Source organism: Columba livia, chromosome 2 (genome assembly GCF_036013475.1).
Source record: "Columba livia isolate bColLiv1 breed racing homer chromosome 2, bColLiv1.pat.W.v2, whole genome shotgun sequence".
Lineage (NCBI taxonomy): Eukaryota > Metazoa > Chordata > Aves > Columbiformes > Columbidae > Columba > Columba livia.
The window spans coordinates 47,790,454-47,810,566 of NC_088603.1; the positions used below are offsets into that span (position 1 = coordinate 47,790,454).

At 38.5% G+C, this 20,113-nt stretch overlaps 2 protein-coding genes across 3 annotated transcripts in view; one reads left to right on the forward strand and one right to left on the reverse strand.

The window, feature by feature from the left end:
- Positions 1–6,869, reverse strand: part of KIF15 (kinesin family member 15) — a 37,304-nt gene extending 30,435 nt beyond the window's left edge. The window contains exons 1-6 of one of the 2 annotated variants that reach the window (XM_065051769.1): positions 6,806–6,869; positions 5,944–6,082; positions 5,073–5,115; positions 2,932–3,115; positions 1,773–1,849; positions 611–648 (exon numbers count right to left, since the gene is read on the reverse strand). In XM_065051769.1, the coding sequence (XP_064907841.1) occupies positions 611–648; positions 1,773–1,849; positions 2,932–2,946 (130 nt within the window). In that variant the 5' untranslated portion in view covers positions 2,947–3,115; positions 5,073–5,115; positions 5,944–6,082; positions 6,806–6,869. Of the gene's footprint in view, positions 1–610; positions 649–1,772; positions 1,850–2,931; positions 3,116–5,072; positions 5,116–5,943; positions 6,083–6,441; positions 6,595–6,805 lie in introns of those variants that run through there. The other variant, XM_065051768.1, reaches the window with a different exon arrangement.
- Positions 6,870–6,891: 22 nt separating this feature from the next.
- KIAA1143 (KIAA1143 ortholog) lies at positions 6,892–19,502 on the forward strand. The gene is made up of 3 exons (XM_065051776.1): positions 6,892–7,089; positions 9,304–9,451; positions 16,260–19,502. Exons 1-3 carry the CDS (start codon positions 6,982–6,984, stop codon positions 16,469–16,471), a joined length of 468 nt encoding a protein of 155 aa, XP_064907848.1. The 5' UTR covers positions 6,892–6,981; the 3' UTR covers positions 16,472–19,502.
- The last annotated feature ends 611 nt before the right edge of the window (positions 19,503–20,113 follow it).

Consider the following 20,113-nt stretch of genomic DNA (forward strand, 5'->3'; position numbering starts at 1 on the left):
GAAAGATGGGTTGAGTTTGTCCCTGTGTTTAGTTAATTTCTATGTAGCACTCAAAAATATGTCAGCCAAGCTGGTTTTGGTTATTTCAGTAACTTTCTAATATCAAGTACAATACTAATGCATTGAAAATCACCACTGTATGAAGAACAAGATTACAAGGGGATCCCTTCATGTACAGAGAGCCTGTAAATTCCTAGTTGGGTAAGAAGTAGTTATTTTGAAAACCTCACTATATTATAATATGGAAGATCCTTGCACACTACTATATTTTTCTACACATGCAAAGGATATCAGCCAAAGAGGAAAACCAGTAAAATACTCATTTTTGTAAAAATCTGCTAAAAGTGTTTGATTTAATTGAAAAGCTACTGTCATGTTAAAAACAGAAAAAAATCTACATCTTAAAAAAAGTAGAGTACTCATACTTCACTCTTTTGATATAAAGTAAGAACAACTGCACTGAGTGCTACAACATTTGTTAAACCCTAGATTTATGTGCAGGAAGACAAATCTAAATCACCCCTGATGTTTGAGCAAGATGACATTTCAACTCAAGACAAAAAAACATTTAGAAACCACTGAAGGATTAAGCTCTCTCTCATACACTCACCCATCATAGTAAAGGTTTTTCCTGATCCAGTCTGGCCACTAATGAAAAAAAAATTAAAAAAAAATAATAATAAAAAAAAAGTCAGATAAAGTTTTATTCTGGCTCTGAATTTTTCAATAATCTGTTTAAGATTATTACCTGTTAAGAACTCACAGTTTAAAGCAAACAAAAAAAATTCTAAATGGAAGATAAAAAGAGACAGAATATGCAAGTTGATAAATCAGTCAGCTAACAAGGCATAAAAACAGAACAGCAAATTTGACCATAAAATTCTGTTTGATAAGTCACCTTTTCTCTCCCCCGCCATCCACCATGCAGAACTTAGCATTAAAGTTAAGTCTTTCAAATATATACATTAAATTAATTTTTGGCTCAGTCTTTTGGGTTTTGTGTCACTCAGTAGTGCACATACACCCAAAATGATGAAAATACTTTTAAGTTGAAAGTATCTTTTTTAACCACAGTTATTAATCACGCCAGAGGAACTTCAGGGCAACTTCATTTTTCCACATTTGTCTATTGTAACAAAGTAGACTTCCCTTCACGGTTTTGAAAATACAGTGATAAATTAAAAATCCACATAAAGTTTTGATTAGATCAGTCCTTCAAGTTAGCATTTTTGACCAAAGTGCTTATTCAGTTTTCAAAATGAAAAATATTGAGAGTTAATATAATAATATTTAATGCTATTAGTCATAGATATATTTCTACCTTGAAAACATTTTGAAAGTTAAAATTATCATTCATGAGCTCTCGTATGAGCAGTTAAGACCCACTAAAGAGTTGAGCTGGCCAAATGTCAAGTCAAAGCAATTTTTGTTCCATTTTACTGTGAACACATAGAAAACAACTAGCTTTCTCTTTAACGGTACAAGAAAATTTCTATTGCTCAGACAAATGACAGGAAAAATGAAATGAGTTTACAATACACATGATTGGTCTTAAGTATTAGAAGCATAGCACCTATAAACAGATTCCTCCAAGAGGAATAGGAAGTCCTTTTAAATATCACAAGAATATTCCCTCTGTTGTGCTGCACTAAGGAAGCATTTTCAAGGCTTATGGTAACATTAAGCAGGCTCTGGGCTTAAAACCACAACAACTCGTTAACATAATCTCCTCAAGTGTTGCAACTGCTATGAAATACCATTAAATGACTTACTATGCAAAGATGGTTCCATTGTAGCCATTCATACAAGATTCAACCACAGATTTGGCCACACTTGAGAACACGGACTCCTGGGGACAAGGGAAATACAAGGCACTTGGCACCAGGCATTTAATTATCTCTTCCATCAGGGCTTCCTATGCCTAACTTTTTAATGTATAGAATAGACACATTATTTAAGGTTAGACAGGTATCATGGGTCCTGGAGTTCTCAGAGCAAAAAGATACATTGTAAGTCTTTGTGACATAAAACACTCCCTCTGGAAAAGTTTTATTCCTTGTTAATGACTGAAAGAAAAATAATGAAGCCCAGCATAATAATAATGGCTTTCACATATATATTATATTAATTTTGGTCCTGTGTTTTTGATTCTTATGTGGTTTATACCATCACTAGGTCAAAGTTGAGCCTATGACACTCATCAAATCTAGTTAACTTTCAATATTTGCCACTTCACATTGGTATATTCAACAAATCTGCACAACTGTTAGCCTCATCTATTTTCATGAATTTGTCTTAGACCTGCAAGAAGAGCCTAGCTACAAATAACAGCCTATAGTGGGTGGTTTTTTGGGGGAGTTTTGGTTTTTTTTTTTTAGCATAAGTTAAATGGAATTGAAGTCTTAGGGGAATTAAAACTGTATTCAGAATTTCAAACACAATATTATAAAAATTAAATTGAAGGATTTTCCTTCCAGTATTACCTGTCCCAGATGAACAATGCATCTGTTTAAAAGGCAAATGGAAGGAAATATAACAAATAGAAAATCAACTCGGAAATTCCTAATATACCAATCACATCTTTAATATTAGCTACTAACTGCCAGCTATGTTTGTCTCAATAGAGGGATTTATCTTCTGTCTATTGGGTTATTAAAGCAGTTAAAAACAGAAGCTTCAATTTTAACACAAACTTTAATTAATGAAATTAATGGATTAAAAAAATACATTAAAACTATCAGAGTGCAGAATTTAGTGCAACATTTATATCCTTTAACTACATATCTATGTATGCATACATTGTGTACGTACAATCTGACCACTGCAAAAAAACAAGACTTAAGGCATTACATCTCTAGAAAGGTTTAGTGTAGCAGTTGCCAAAATTCGGGGGAAAACTGCAATACCATTTGAGATTCTGGAAGTTATTACCTGTGTTGTTTCCATATTTGCAACATAATCAAAAGTGAAGATCTTTGGCTCAGGCTTCGAATGCAGACGGATGGTATTTGATGAAAGAACAGATAAACACAAGCCTTGATCTCCATCGGTTAACACAGTTCCCTCTGAAGGGGGACGTACTCTTACGTAAACTTTGATAGCATCACCTTCAACACTAAATGAATATTTATGCATTAGATTACTTCAAAATAGATTTATCGGCTGTTTGATAAAATTAAATCACAAAAATCAGATTAAGCATGTGAAGTCACTCAAAGGTGTCTCCTGGAAATAAAGTACTTCCAGCTGTACACATCAATCCATTACAAGTCAGATTTATTAAAGGTAACAGTGTGACAGATTTAAAAAACACAGAACATGAAGTTACTGGCATTTATTGCTGTTACATGTAATTTCAGCTCTAAAAGAACACATTTCACAGGAACTTGATAGCTATAAAACCAGTGTTATAATAAAGGCTGCAGTAGTACCTAAGACTATGAGCTTCAAGTATCCTTCTTACTACTGCAAGTTATAAGACTTTACAAATGGATCAGATGATGTCACATTCCACCAAGAAAGTTACTAGCATTTTTCTTTGCTGCTCTCAAGAAAGGAAAGAAAAATCAATTATTGATCCATGAGTCCAATAAAGTATAGCAACACTTGCATCTAAAAACTCCCTATCTTATTTCATCATATTTATTGGTGGATGCACCAGTAAATCTAGCTTGAGTACGTAACTGCGTATAGCTATTACAATAACACTTTGAGGAGTTCTGGCATAAATACCAAGGTACTGATATAACATTCAAGAATTAAATTACGTGAAGTGGCAGCAAACTTGGATTTACTTGGCTTCATCCTTTCCCAAAAGGCAGTTACAGCATAAGGCGCAGCAGAGTGGCTGGAGAGCAGTCAGACAGAAAGGGACCTGGGGGTACTAAATGACAGGAAGCTCAACATGAGCCAAGAGTGCACCAATGGTATCCTGTCCTGTATCAAAAATAGCGTGGTCAGCAGGACAAGGGAAGCGATCCTTCCCCTGTACTCTGCACTGGTGAGGCCACACCTGGAGTATTGTGTTCAGTTCTGGGCCCCTCAGTTCAGGAAAGACATTGAAGTGCTGGAGCGGGTCCAGAGAAGAGCAACACGACTGGTGAAGGGACTTGAACACAAGACCTATGGGGAGAGGCTGAGGGAGCTGGGGTTGTTTAGTCTGGAGAAGAGGAGGCTTAGAGGTGACCTCATCACTCTCTATAACTACCTGAAGGGAAGTTATAGCCGGGTGGGGATTGGTCTCTTCTCCCAGGCAGTTAGCAATAGGACAAGGGGGCATGGGCTTAAACTCTGCCAGGGAAATTTAGGCTGGATATTAGAAAGAAATTCTTTACAGAGAGAGTGGTCAGGCATTGGAATGGCCTGCCCAGGGAGGTGGTGGACTCGCCGTCCCTGGAGGTTTTTAAACTGAGATTGGACATGGCACTTAGTGCCATGATCTAGTAAACGGACTAGAGTTGGACTCGATGATCTCTGAGGTCTTTTCCAACCCAGTCAATTCTGTGATTCTGTGATAACTGCTCTTGACTTTTTACTTTTGGTAAACAAGAGAAAGAAATAAAATAGTTTCAAAAGTAGGGAATGGACTTCATGACTGAAACGCAGGGGTGGGGAGTGGCAGAGAAAAGCGCTAAAAAAGAAAAGGAAGTAGCTGGAAAAGGGAAGATGTTACACCGAATTTAAGACACACCACACAAACGTGCCAAATATTTTTTTTGTCAGATAGTATTATTCTGAGTTTGCTTAGGACTTCCTCACAGAACTGAAGTTCCTCATGGAATATCTCTTCAGAGAGATTCTATAGTTCAGCTACAGAGTTAATGAACAAATGAGAATTTACTGCATGGCAGCATTCCAAGGGGAATCTGATGCCTCAGAACAACACTTTTATTAAGATAACTCTTTTTTTTTAAAAAAACTGTATGGGAGTTAGGAGAAAAAGGTAATAATTTTGTGCAGGAAAACATTGAAAGAAATAACTTTAAATTATTTTACAAAGTTAGACTAGATTTTGTTCGCACTTTTTGTACAACGTGATTATTAATATATGGGAGTGGCCAATACTACTTTACCTAGGTGAGTTCAACGAAGGCAATGCAGAGTCACGTAAATCTCCTGTAAAATAAAAATGAAATAAAACCACACAAAAATGAAACAAGATAAAATTATTGCTAAAAAAAACCCCATTTAAATAGAAAATCCTGTAAGCAGTACTGAAGGAGATAAATGGAGAGCCTTATCAATATCTGTTTCATGTTTGAATCAGTTACTAAATATTTTTGTGCAGTTCTACCTTCCTTTGACAGAAAGTTTGCAGTTTCTTGCACAGGCAGAGAAAGCTGCAGTCCAGCAATGTTAGCATGCACACGATTGTAAATGTATCCGCAATGAGTAGTCTCTTAAATTAACATATATATGGCTTTGCAAGTGTTTTGGAGAATTAGGAACATAAATGTTAATAGCATAATATCTTCCTGTTATATTTGAAAAATTTCTAACTCACAGCAAGTAAAACAATACCACATGAAAGTTTTACTGATGTGACTACAAATACCCAGTTTCCTAAACCTGCAAACTGAGTAGCTATGTTACTTTCACCTTCCTGAAGTAATATTGGGCACTCTGTAATACATAAAGCTCTCGTGTATGTATGAGCAGCAATTGCACAGCCTCACATTTCAAGGAGAAGGCACATACTACCTCATAAGTAGATATAATGACTTATTTTTTTACTTACGAGTGAATCTGACATGAAATTTTTCACATACGTTGGTCAAAGTATTAAGTAAGTAACATAAGCAATTTAAAAGCTAAGTTACAATTAAAGATCATTTACTAAAATATTCCAGTAATAAAGACCTTACAAAGTCTCTAAAAGTGCACAGGTTCTGTTGTAGGATTCCTTTCAAACTAGGATTAATAAGGATGTGCAAAGGCACTGACCTTCTCATTAACTCATGCTGCATAAACATCCCGCTGCTGTGCGAGCTTATCTGCTGCGATTCACACAATAACATTTGAGGGACGTGCTAACTTTTAATTCAGCTATTTATTCTTCGAATGCGCGAGGTATTTAAACGAGCTGGGACAAGAGAAGCAGCTCACTTTAAAAATGAAATGAAGCAGCTATTTGCACAACCCGTATCTTGGGAAAGAACCGACTCTCAGCTGACTGTTCTTAGCTCCTGTTTTAAAGCGTTCGTAAGGGACTAGTTACAAACATCAAAACTCGATATTTAGAGAAAACGAATTGGTAAAGGCCGGGCGGCTGAAAGTAACAGCGGCCATAGCTCCACCGGGCCCCCACCGAGCCGCCCGGTCCCGGCACAGAGCGGGAAACATCCCTCAGCCCCTTCGCAGCCGCAAAAGCCCCGCGGCCGCCTCTCCTCTCCTCTCCTCTCCTCTCCTCTCCTCTCCTCTCCTCCCCTCCCCTCCCCTCACCTCTCACGCCGGGAGCCATGATCCTCACCGGCCCCGCGGACACCGGCGCCTTCCCCCCCACACCGGCCGCCGCTCCAAAATGGCAGAACGTTTGAATTTGGCGCTAAGAGCCGCAGGCGGTGTAACCCCGCCCCCTCGCCCCCCCCCGAAGCCGGAGTGGGCGCGGCCTTTCGCTCTATATCCGCCTCCCCCGCCATTGGCTGAAAGTGCACTCGCCCTCTTCACGTGATGGGGAGAATCATAGAATAGAATAATAAAATCATTTCAGTTGGAAGAGACCCTCAGGATCACCGAGTCCAACCATAACCTAACTCTAGCACTAAACTGTGTCCCTAGGAACCTCGTCTAAACGCCTTTTAAACACCTTCAGGGATGGTGACTCCACCACTTCCCCGGGTAGCCTGTTTCGATGCGGAAGTTGCGGAAGCAGGAAGGCGCGTTAGTTGTGTCCCACTAGGGCTGCCGTCCCCTGGTGCCCGCTCAGCCCGGAAGTGCGCGGGGGGGGAAGGCGGCAGCGCGGCCTGGTCGCGGGTGGCGGCCATGAGCAAAAGGAACCAGGTCTCCTACGTGCGGCCGGCCGAGCCCGCCTTTCTCAGCCGCTTCAAGCGGCAGGTCGGGTATCGGGAGGGGCCCACGGTGGAAACCAAGGTAACGGCCTGGCCCCGCGCTGGGGCAGCGCGGCCTTCCCCGCCCCGGGCTACCGCTGGCTTGTGCCGGGGCCCTGCTTTTCCTTTCCGACCGCCGCGGCCGCTCCAAGGGGCCTCCCCCGGCCTGATGCCCGCCTCCCGTCCAGGGACCTAAAATGAAGCGGGGGAGACGGTGGGGAAGCAGCACTTCAGGCTGTGCCCCTATAGGGCAAGGGGAAACAGGAGTTACCCGCTTGAAATTAACGGAAACTGTCTCTGTAATTTGTTTTTGCTTCTGTGATGGAAATTCTGCAAGGTTTTTGACATTGCCTCTCACAACATCCTCATAGGCAAGCTCAGGATGAATGCATGGTGAGGTGGATTGAGAACTGGCTGGATGGCAGAGCTCAGAGGGTTGTGATCAATGGTGCAGAGTCTGGTTGGAGGCCCGTAGATAGCGCGGTTCCCCAGGGGTCAGTGTTGGGTCCAGTCCTGTTCAACCTGTTCATCAGTGATCTGGATGAAGAGACTGAGTGTACCCCCATCAAGTTTGCTGATGATACCAAACTGGGAGGAAGGGTTGACACACCAGGAGGCTGTGCTCCCATCCAGCGAGACCTGGACAGGCTGGGGGACTGGACAGGGAAGAACCTAATGAAATTTAACAATGGCAAGTGTAGGGTCCTGCACCTGGGGAGGAATAACCCCAGGCACCAGTACAGGTTGCGGGCAGACCTGCTGGAAAGCAGCATTGCAGAGAAGGACCTGGGACTGCCCTCTTGACCACCGTGCTGCCCAAATGATAGGATGAGGGGCAACAGGCACAGACTGAAGTATAGGAGGTTCCATTTAAACATGAGGAGAAACTTTAATTTGAGGGTGCTGGAGTGCTGGAACAGGCTGCCCAGAGAGGTTGTGGAGTCTCCTTCTCTGGAGACATTCAAAACCCATCTGGAACACATTCCTGTGCGATTTGCTCTGGTTAGCAGGTGGTTGGACTAGATGATCTCCAGAGTTCCATTCCAACCCCAGCCATTCTGTGATTCAAAACAACAACAAAAATTCTAGTGCCTCTCCCTGTCGTTGTTTTTAATAATTGTAGCTGTGGTCATCGTGGCACTCTTTGCAGAGCAGCCAGTGCCGACCTCTTGGTGCCAAAGTGGTCAGTGGGGACAAGGTGGTGAAGCAGTAATGATGTCCCAAGTTTTAACTGGCCTTACAGAGCCCAGGCAGGAATTAAAAAAAAAAAAAAAATAGTAACAAAATATGTTGGAAAGAAGTTAACATCATCTTAACATAAGTCAGCAGACAAACTCCGGTGTGATGGCCAGGAAAGCAGAACAGGGGCAGTAGGGTTTGAGCCAGCTTGTTAGAAGGCAGCCTTTTCTGAAGGTATTCTTTTTTTCTATGTTTCCAATGTGCTTTTGTGTGTCTTTCCTGCTAACTAAGGTTTTACAGGGTGCCTTAAGAAAGAGGCCTATCATTGTTTGTGACAAACTGGAATCTGAGATAAAAGTATGCCTTTAGTAAATTTAGTACAAACTGTTTCACTTCCAGAGGAAAATTGCATTTTGTCTATTTTTAACTTAAGTAGATTACAGTAATACTACCTATGCTTTTTCTTATAAGATGAAGTTTTCAGTTCCTCTAATATTGCCAGACTTTATGTTGTTGCACTGAGGTTTCCATGCCAGCAAGTTTATTTGTGTAAAATTTTATTCAGAATTATTCTTCTGTCTCAGAACACAAGTTTTAGAGAGTGGAAACAAGGACATGGTCTTCCTTGTGTCAGTTATGCTCACAGTGATTTGGTTAGGCAGCTTTAAAAGCAAAACCACCCTTTCCCTTTGCATTGCTTTGAGAACAGCATAGAAGACTCGGGTTTGGACCCACGCATTTAAGATTTTCTCAGTGTTGCATGAAAAGCAGTGCCTGTATAGTAAAGATGATGAACAAAGGGATTAATTTCTTACTTTCCAGGTTTCTGCTGTTTTGGTCTTTAGTTGAAAGAGGCCATACTGTGTTGGGTTTTTGTTTTTCCCTAGGGGACACAATGTTTCAAGGATAGAACTGTTGTGCCATTTGGACAACGAGTGTTGAGAGGGCCTGACACTGAGCTGTGCCGGGTCTCCTCGCTAACTTTACTGCAGAAATGACACCAAAAAGTACTCGCCCACCCTTAGCTGTTGTCATTTAATGTGGTGATTAGAATTGTTTTTATTTCTCTCTTATCTAGAGGGAGCAGCTTCCACTTGCAGATGATGATAGTGACAACGAAGATGAGCAGCCTCAAGTAGTAACACTGAAAAAAGGGGACTTGACTGCTGAGGAAGCAATGAAAATTAAACAGCAAATCAAAGAGGCCTTAAAGTCAAATGAATCAGGTGAATTTCAGTATACTAATTTCTTGCTTTGTTTAGCCAAAGAGAGGTAACCCATAAAAGGGAGCTTGCTATTTACTTAGTTGTTTACTGCTTAATACTACCTTTGATTAGTTGTTTTGAATTTTTCTGCTAAGTAATTTGGACTTGTGATTCCTAACCTTAAGTTGTTGAGTATATAATCAAGCTGTCTGGCTTTTTGTAATATTGCAGTTCTGTGCTTCTTGATGGTGCATGATCCTGCCTCCAAATACCACCTTAAATTTTTGTTTGTTTTGTTATGGTGTGTGTATCTCTGTCCTAGTACACACTCTTTTGGCATCACTTGTGATAATTTTTGAACTCATTAGTTCAGTCAAATTTGACAGTGGAGTGGGTGTCTAAAAGGTAGTCATATGAGTTCAATGAAGAGAGTGTCTGGGCAGAATGAGAAAACTTAGGTTAGTGCTTCAGTGGAAAGAATGGCAGGTGTGTAAGCTCGTTAATATGTTCACTTGACTGACTGGTCCAGCCCCAGTACGTGTTGTGACTTGCAAATAAATTAAGCAAAACTGATTGGATTAGTTGAAAATAACAGATGATACAATAGTGCCAACAAGCAGCAAGGTATAAAAAAGAAGTGTTTATTTGCTACAAAGAATTAGGAGGCTTTATCTTACTTAACATTCAAGAATAGAGATACAGAAGTGGTGTGGGAGAGGTTGCTGCAGTTAGACAATAAAGACGTAAAACTACACTTAGTGAATACAGTTAAGAAATTCTGTCAGTGTTCATCATTCAGGTATGTTTGACATAAATGCTTTGAGAGTCCAAAGCCTTCCATCATCGCACAGGGTGTGATGAAAAGTAACTTTACTTTTATGTTTTGCTGACAGACTTGACGGATTAAACGTAGATAGCACTGTCTCTAGTGGACATGTCTTTATAATTAAGAATATAGAACTGAAACCTCAGAAGTATAAAATCAAAAGGTGATTCATAGAACCTGTGGAACTTTTCCTCCTTTAGCCATTGTGGCTGTTTACAAAGGCTGTAAATTGAGTTTAGAGCAGATTAAGAGGCTAGCACGTGACTATCAATATAGCATCCTTAGCTTCTAGCTTCTGTCTTTTTCTGCTGTTTGTATTGGAAAATTCAGGTTTGTGTTGTCCCTATGTAGAAGTATGTTTTAAAATTTAAATGGTAGAAATGGTATAAACATAGAAGTCAAATAACAGTAGTGGGAGAAAACACATTGAGAATCTTAAAGTTTTGAAAGCAGATTGATGAAAAAGTCTTCATTTTTATAATGTAGATTAGCTTGAAACTACTTAAATCTACATTTGATTTGTTTTTGCAGGTAGGTGTAGATTTGTTGTGTGTAACCAGGTAGAGGACTGAGAGCTGTGTTTACAGAATTCTAACTCTCTTGAGAAAATGTGTTCAGGTTCCCACTTACTTCCTCGTCTGTTGTTATTGAAGCCGAAGCAAGTGCAATTTCTAAAGTTGCCACGATTTCTTTTCAAAAGTGGAATCACCCTCCTGGTATTGGGACAAATTTCAACCTGTTGGGTTGAACGGCATGATCCTTTCTGAGCATTCATTTTCTTTTCATATAAGCAACTTGAATTTTGCATGATCACGGTAGGAGGAAAAGTGATTTAGTAAGGTTGGGCAAAAAGAAGTAATTATCCATGAGAATCTATTGAGGAGGAGTCCATGCTGTGAAAAAAGGTCCAAAAGAGCTAGAAGCCAAATACACAGTATGAAATGGAAATGTATTTGAATAGAGTAACTGAACTTCTTTGGTGGAAAAAGACATTCCTAAGACACAATTGTATGTAGTGAGGATAGTAGTATTGAGTTCCTGTAGGACTTGGGCACCCCTGCTTATTACCCCTCCAGCCACCCCTTGAGGGAAAAGTTCACAGTAGTACGTAAGAGTGTTGAATCACTGTACTATGGGGACTGCTGCTCTCTCTGCTACGTTTTTGTGTAAACATTCATGTGCCTTTGCTGTTAATATGAGGTCTTGGCCTCTTTTTCCTTATTTTGGCTTATGGGAATAAACAGGGTAAGTGCTCCTATGTTCCTCTGCTATGGAGAGGACCCAGTGTGAAATTTTGAATTAAGGTGTTGGTGACTGTGCTACAGCTTGCTGAAGGCTTCTTTTGAATCTTTGTCCATCTTTGTACTGTCAGTTTGACCTCTAGGTTTAGATTCTCATTTCTAATCAGAAGCAGGTTATTTAGACAGATCTTTACTTCCAGTTTAATAAAGAGAATTTTGAATAACATGGTAATTTCCTTTTTTTTTTTTGACAATTGTCAATTCTGAAAATGGGAAATATAAATAAAGTTTGATGCTGCGTGATTTGGTTACCTTTCTTGTTGGTTTTATCTCAGAGTTGAAAGTGAAATTGATGGGTACTAGACCATAATGTATAGCCCCAAATCAGATAATGAGTGAAATTATGTGAAGCTGAAAAGGTAACAGGGAAGTAAATTTCCCAACTTATAATCTTCCTTTTTACCTGTTGAAATCAATGCTGAGGCGCTTTGGTAGTTTTTATGTGGTGGGCTGCTAACTCTGTTGTGAACAGAAACTGTTACTTTTTCAAAACATAGCAAGCACTCAGTAAGCACAGAGGTTCTGCCCTCTCTTTTATATCTGTAGAGATTGTCTGCATTTGAAGGTCCTTGTCTTCAGGCTTTGGTTCGGGATATTATTCTATGATTTTCCGTATCTCATTTACATTCTTTCTCCTTTGTTTTCTCCTATAACCAGTGTGACACAACTACACTTTTTTTTTTATTATTTTTTTATTTCAGTTGCCAGCAGTTCCTATGAATTGCATTTTCTTTTACAGATGAATAACACTTTTGCATTAATTTGGCAAAAAAAGCACTGATTAATGTTGTAGCTGCACTTAGTTGCATCCTAGGGCAGAAATTTAGTGAAGCTTATACATTGGCTTTTGCAAGTGCAGTCAAAGGGATTCTTTTTCTAGGACTGAACCTTTCCTATATGAGAAAATGCCCTTCCATATTGAAATATTTTTATTCATGGAGGACTGACTTACAGGCTTTTTCAGAAGAGTAATTTTTTGATCAACAGTCATTTTGCCTAATATTGTTATGCACTATTTTATAAATCGTTACTGTTCATTCAGAGACAAAGAATGGTCTTATGATAAATTAAATTTGCACAAAAGATGGCAATTACTGCAAGATACTTTATCCCAGCATTCATTATAGTCTATGGAATTGATTTTCTACTGCTTTTCTAGTTGATCTGGCCTCTGGGACACTCTGATACATGCAGATGACCAGATTTGGCAGGAGGTGTCCTTGCTCATTCAAAGTCTTTTTAATATCCGGAAAAAAGGCCTTTTTATCTTCATGATACCAGTGTTTTGAATTCCTGTAGTAAACACTTGCAAAGGTGTGCATAGAGATGGGTAGCCAGAAAGCATTAGAAGGAGCACCTGAAACGGCTGACCTGAACCTTAGAAAGCATGAAGAAATTTGCCGGGTTATCATAAATTTTTCCAACCGTTACCACTGAATAGAAATATATCCTGAGATACTGTTTGTGCTGCTCCTCCTGCTGTTCCTGCCAGTTTAGTGGTGTTGGTGTTGTCTGTTGTTGCCTCATTGACCCGTGCAGGCAGAAACTGCTGAAAAATGGTGCTGCTAACTACACAAATGGCTACTAAATAAAAAAATACAGTAAACTGAAGAGCAGTGTTTATTTTTCAGACTCTCTTTTCTACTTCTTTTGTATTATATAACTTGCAATTAAAAAAGAATAAAACCAAATCTGAATTTGTGGCTTCTTAAATTGATGTCACTTGCAAAGTGAGTTTTCAGCTCAACATCTGGTTGTGCACCTCTTAGTCAACCACTGTAAAAGCAGCAATGACTAAAACAATCAGAATTTGAACTGCTAGTATAGTTTTTTGACTCTCTTATCAGAAATGGGTTTTATTATTCCTCCTGTAGTGCTTTTATGTTGGTTGTATTTCACTTTGTGTGTTTCGGTGTGTTTATCACGAATTCTATTTTCCCTAGTTTGTAATACTGATACAGTCTTTTATCAGAACTTGTTTTAAAAACTTCGAACACTGAGGTTGTTTCTTCAATCTCTTCTTTGCACTGCTTAATACAAGTCTGTTTTTAGAGGTCATCAATAAAACAAACAGCTGATACATAAGAGTCTGGTAAAATTAGAAATGATGAGGTGAAGTTTTTACCAGCTGGAAAAGACAGCCGTAACAAATCAACACAAATTTCTTGAGCTGCTGCATCAAATTCTTTCAAAAAGGGTTAGTCTGTCCTCCCTCTTCCCACAAGTTCCTCAGGTAAGGCAAGGTCTGCCGTGTTTCTTCATCTGCTTCACTCTTTGTCAACCACTGCCAGCACCTCATAGCTGCCTGAATTTGGCCTGGGCTGCCTGTTGAAAGGAATGTCCTTGAGCATATAATGAAATTTTAACAGTGTTTAACCAGGCCAAGAGCTAAAATCTTTTTTTCGTTTGATGCAGAGTGATCTGCAAATAACATTGAGGCCCTGGAGGTCAGAGTTAAGCCAGTTGTCATTTTGGTGGAGTTTTTGAGTTTTGCTTGGTTTATGCACTTTGCTTATTAAGAGTTTAAATTTGTATTTCAAAGATACCTATCAGTATCTCCATCTGGTAGACAAGATGAAATAATTTTGTGCAGTTCACAGTGCGGACAGCAGGAAACTTGGGGGTGAAATGAAAATTTCTGACTTCCATTTTTACATGGAATATGAGTACATAGTTGTTTATCCGATTTATTTTGTAGATATACGTTCATTAGGTTTTTAGGGTTTGGTTTTTCAATTTACCATGCTCAGAATATGTACTAATTGCTCTTTAAAAGAGTGTCCGGTGAGATTTTTTTGATGCTCCTTGTGCTTATGCTGCTTGCCTTGAAGTCCTATTTCCACAGCTGTACTGGTGCTATCTACAGTTTGTGTGCTGACGGGCTCAAGTATATAGACAGCTGGGTCTGCTTGTAAGTGAAATTTTTTATAGGTGCCTTTTTTTTTTCCAGAATTTGGCTTATATCATGTGCCTTGGATCTTGTTTAAGTTAGAAGATCTGGCTTTCCAAAATAAACATTGTAGTTAAACAACAGTTAGTAAGGGGAATTATATTAACTTCAGAGCCTAAAAATGAAGGCAGTTATTTGGAAAAATACTTTGAAATTTGAGTTTTTAATTCAACTTCTGAGAAAAATGGTACATAGTGCATTTTGATAGGTTGGGTGTGATATGTTTTCAGAAATAGTTATTTTTCTCTGCCAGAATTTCTCATAGGCACTTCCTAAGCTTCTGTATCCCTTGTACAGCATCTAAACATCTCAGCTTTCCATGCAGAAATCACAACTGATCCACTGACAAGTATGCTTATCATATATACAGTTTAATATTGCTAGTAGTTTATTCTAACTGTAATGCTTTTCTAACGTACCAGTACTGAAATATTTTCCCAAAACCTGGTTAGTTATTTTCTGCGTAGTAGTATTCTATCATAACTACTGCAGAAGTGTGCTTTTTATAGAAGCCATTGACAGAATAGGTGCTTACTTTTTTAAAGCCTGGTTTCTTCTTAAAAATGGTCTATGAAACTTAAAGAGTAATAAGTGAAGTTTCCTAATGAGATTGATGGGCTTAATTTGTACCACACAACCCTTAAGACACCAGATGTATAATAATACTTGTATTGTTTGGAGTATGCACTGAAGAGTGTTTCAACCAGCCCTGTGCATGATAACACTAAAATGTTAGTTTTCCGCCATAATGCATATGAATTGAGGAAAGAAATCCTGCTAAAGACAAAAGATATTTATTTCCTATAATTAAATAGCACATAATCTTGTCAAAGACATGTATATTGTATATTGTTAGGAAATTTCGGTTGAATAATGAATTTCACAAAAGTACTTCAGGAAAAATATCTTGTGCAGAACCTATGGTTCTTTAACATCCTGTCACATATAAATTATAATAATTGCAGACTACCACAACATGAGCCTTTGTGTCTGATTCGTGACTTTACAGTTATACTCTTTTTTTTTCCAGAAATATTGTCTTGATGTTGTTTCTTGTGCAACAGCCTATCGTCCTCTGCTTGATAATCCTGGAACAGACTTATCTTGTTTTTAAAATTGTTATTTGCTCTATTACAAGCAGAGGAGCAGGATTAGTCAGTTGCAATAGTTTTGTTATTTTTGCAGATACAAAAAAACCCTACAACTTTCATTCTATATGATAATAAAAGGCAGGTTTATGGCTGTGTTATATTCTTAGCTGTCCCAGCAGGATAGGGTGTATTAGAAGAAAAAGAAAAGCTTTGTCTTGTATATGTGCCATTTTGTTCTTTAGAGAGGTACCGTAATTCTGAAATAAGTGCATTTGTTGTCGTGGATTTTACAAATGGTGAAGTGGAATTAGAGGATTCTGTAAAGTTGTCCTCTCCATTTTGATAAGTGGATGTGGCTGGATTGTGTGGGAAAAGCTCTATTGCTCACAGTCTCTTCTAGGTAAAAGCTCTGGTTAGTGAGAACCCATTTCTAGTAGGAACTGCAGGAGAGCTGTCTTCAAGGGCTGGTTGCCGTGAAACAGATGTGTGTGCCTGAAGGACATTCATCGATACAGGCTTTGTAGCCAAAAAGTACATTTTAATGATTGTTGTATTCTATCGGAGGTCTCCCTGATCTTGTTCCTGTGGAAAAAGAGAATAGTGAAGGTCTGTATGCGTGTGTGAACATGTGCAGATGAGTTTTGATTTTACTCTGTTATAGATGGTGAACCAGAACCTGCTGATGGAAAAATTATGTTCAAGAAACCAGCCAAACGTTCATCAGAGAAAGTTTTGGACTTCAATGTAAGTTCAAGTAAGAAGATGAAAGAGGCAAAGAAAACTAAGAGAGAAGCAACTACTTCTCCGAGTACAGCTAAGCAAATAAAAAACAGCAGTCTTCTCTCATTTGATGATGAGGAAAATGATGATTAGGAGTTATATTTTTTTCTATTGTACTTATCCTTCTATGGATGTAAGATTGAGTGTTTTCCTAGAAATTTAAGCATGGTGTCTGAGTCTTTTCTTACTTAGTTATAGTCCAGCTACAGGAACTTAGTATAAAACTAGCAAGACCTAAGTCTTTGCAGTTCAGATAGAACTGTGTGAATAGCATGTCATGTATTTATTTTAAAAGACAATTTAACCATGTATGTAAAAGTTATTTGAGGTTGCACATTAGTAGCAAAATATACCTGTACATATTCAGCTTATATAAATTTTCAATCAATACATTTTAAAATGTCCTCCATTACTAAAAATGTATTTCTTTTCTATTTACTGGCCTAAGTTGGCAGTTGTGTGTTTTTTACCTGTTATTGTTGGCTTGACATTCAAAAGAGAGAGACTTCATTGCTGTGCAACAGGCTGAACTTTTCTGTCTCATAGCTTAACAAATGTTTGCACTAACATTGGCATGTGTGATTTGGCAGATCAGCTCTATGCAGAGCCCTACCAGTAAAGAAGCCTGCACTTGCTACAGTTATGTGATCTTAATCCTGTGAATGCAATCTAAAAAGTATCAAATTCATTTGAATTGTTTGTGCTAACAAGATTAAAAAAAAAAAAATGTGGTTGATTGTATCAACTAATGCAAAAGAAAGATGCCCAAACCCTTGGAGATTGTTCAGTTTTGTTATCACACTGATGGACTTTGTGGTTTGATGGTGGGGTTGTTTTTATTTAAGTATATATTTGTTCCAGTTGGCTACATATGTGTTCCTAATTATTGGGGATATCAAACATCTTATTTAAAAAAAATCAGTTTAATCTTTAAGCTGTGGAAAAGCATTATTTTCTCCAAATAGGAAACTGCAAGCAGGAAATTTAAGTCAAGAAATGTTATAGCTGTGATACAAAGTTTTAAAATTTTTCAGTGACCCATGTACAGTACACTGAAAGTCACCATTTCTGTACCATTTATGTAATAGGATGTGCTGACATTCAAAATAACACTGTGAGCTGATGGAATTGGGGAGAACAAGGTGGTAGAAGTGGGACTAGTGGCTTTGAAAAAACGTGGAAGCATGGGCTATTCTGTAACCATATTTAAGCACGACCTGAGACTGCTGCAGAATTACAGGGTACAAGGCAAGGAAACCAGTTCTGCTGCTGCATGACAGGACATTCAAAATTATTTGGGCTGTAAAGCTTCATTGAGGAGCAAATTAGAAGTTGCTGTGTGAAACGGCTGGTTTTAGTTTGTTAATCTGGTATTAAACAATAAATTATGTTTTCTATAAGTGGCCTAGAGATATTTTAATGAAAATTTCAGTGCATAAAATGCGATTTTCTGTCACCTGGTGATGAAGCCTCTTATGACTGCTACCTGTCTCCGTACATACCAGCTTCCTGGATCATAAGATCAGATGCCAGTCTGCATACTATTTCACACTAATTCTGTGAGTGCATGTTACCCTGGTTTTCAAAATGAATGGATACGTTGTCCTTTCAGAAAATTAAAACCAGACCTATAAATGCATATTTAAGTCTTCCTATAGCGCCAGTCTGATACTACAACTGCCAGGGAGGTGCAGTGTGACAACCTGATTATTCCCATGAGGACATGTTACATATGTAAATATTAATACATAATTTGTATGGATTCTGCATATCTAAAGAAGAAAACCAAACGTAGGAAGAAGAAATACAGAATCAAAGGTTCCCGGGAATTGCTCTTTCGGTTTATTTTATATACTACAAACTTGTTTGAATCTATTTATATATATATATACACACACACACACATACCCCTGTGAGAAATCTTATAGCATTACAGTATACGGAAGGAATATTTGGACATATTTCAACAACTGCCTAAATACTCTTGACTTGCTCAGACTCATCTGAAAGAATGAATTAACCATCGACTGCTTCCTTCAACTTTTCTAGTTCTGTTCATCAGCACAAAAATATACTTACATTTTTCTTGCACAGCCGGAAAGCTTTTCACTTATGCTGCAAGGCAGTTTAGGAGACGTGGCTATAAAGAGATAAATGCTTGCCAAGAATCAGAGGGAACTTGGATTTACCTTAAAATTAGAGGGGGCCTCCCAAATATGCAGCTGATTTGGCATGTTCAAAATAAGATTGAGGTCTTGTTTGAATGTGGTTAAACAAAAATTTCTGTCTCTAGTGAAAGACTTGTGAGACTGAAGTCCGGTAAAAAGAGGGTTACCTCAAAATATTGTTTGCAGTACCTTTGCTTAATCATGCTCCTTGCCTTGCAACTTCATGACAGATGTTTGGAATGCAAGTAGATTAATTGGATTTACTTGGAAATAATACAATGACAGGCATGTTGTTCATCAGGCAACACAGCAGGGAAATGAGAGGTGGATACGAAACGCAGTTTATTTCCGTGATTCTGACTCCAATTCATAGTGCTCTGACCAGTAGGAGACCTTTGTATTCATTGTATTTCACTCCCACTTCACCTAACAATAACTAATTGGATATATTTAGCAAGAGGTGTGAGTGATGCACAAAAGCATTTTAGTCAAGTAGTCATGTGAAAATTCTGTGTTCTTAGTGTGAAACACCAGGAAAATTACACACGCCATCAACTCCCTGTGAAACCTGTGACTAAAGGGAACAATTACTTGTTCATTTAGGAAAGAAACGTGCAACTGTCTTAAGCAATCACCTGCCTTAAGCAATGGGCCATGGAAAAAAATAATCATCACAACAACTTTCTAATAAAAGGGAACCCAAAGTGCGTACATGGATCATTGGGCTAGAGATGGAATGGACAGCTGTCCTGGGTTTTTCTTCTTGTACTCCCCCCCACCCCCAGTAATTTTTCCCCCCTTTAGTTAGGGAATAGTATATGTATTTTCTTCTGGTGGAGCTTGCTCAGCTGAGCGTGAGAGAAGCACCGTGGAGGAGCAACGTGAAAGTAGCTGAGGCTGGTTACTTAATAAAGGAATCTTGTACAGTGTTTATTTAATAAAACCTTTGAAATTTCTAAGCTTGTGAAGACTCCAAAACATTTATTTCTGATGGTGTTAGTTCTTGCTCTTCTTAGCTGAGCAGTCAGCTGGAAAAAACGTGGTGAACTCTAGTAGCATGGATGCTTATAGTGGAGGCTTTTTATGTTGCAAAGGTGCTTGAATGTCACTGGGAAAGGTGAGATGCTCTGGTACCTCTCTTTTAAAGAATCGGGTTCTTTCTCTAAATGATAGGAATTAAGGTGAATAGTTAAGAATGCTGCATTATTGAGACAGAAATTGCAAAGACACAGGATGGCATGAGCAAGAAAATGCACACATGGGCAGGTGGTCCAAGAGTTTCTATCCTTGCTTATATTTCTAGTCTGTCTGATAAGGTTAATTTTTCTCAAATAAAACCAACTTTGTTGGACTGCAAATAGTTATTTCCTTGACCTAAACAGGAAGAGATGAATCAGAATTCTATTCTGATTTTTGTGTCTGGCACTTTCGTAGGAAATATAATTTGGAGTATCAAAGGCTGTGTTTTGAAGACACTGAACACAAGAAGCCTGTATTTAGCTCTTCCAATTACACATTTTTTTAAATTTCATCACAGGTCTTAATGTCTTTTTTTTTTTTTTCTTTT

Coding starts and splice junctions, on each gene's coding strand:
- KIAA1143 (XM_065051776.1), top strand. CDS start 6,982: ATGAGCAAAAGGAACCAGGTCTCCTACGTGCGGCCGGCCGAGCCCGCC. Junction 7,090..9,303: donor GGCCCACGGTGGAAACCAAG/GTAACGGCCTGG, acceptor TCTCTTATCTAG/AGGGAGCAGCTTCCACTTGC. Junction 9,452..16,259: donor CTTAAAGTCAAATGAATCAG/GTGAATTTCAGT, acceptor ACTCTGTTATAG/ATGGTGAACCAGAACCTGCT.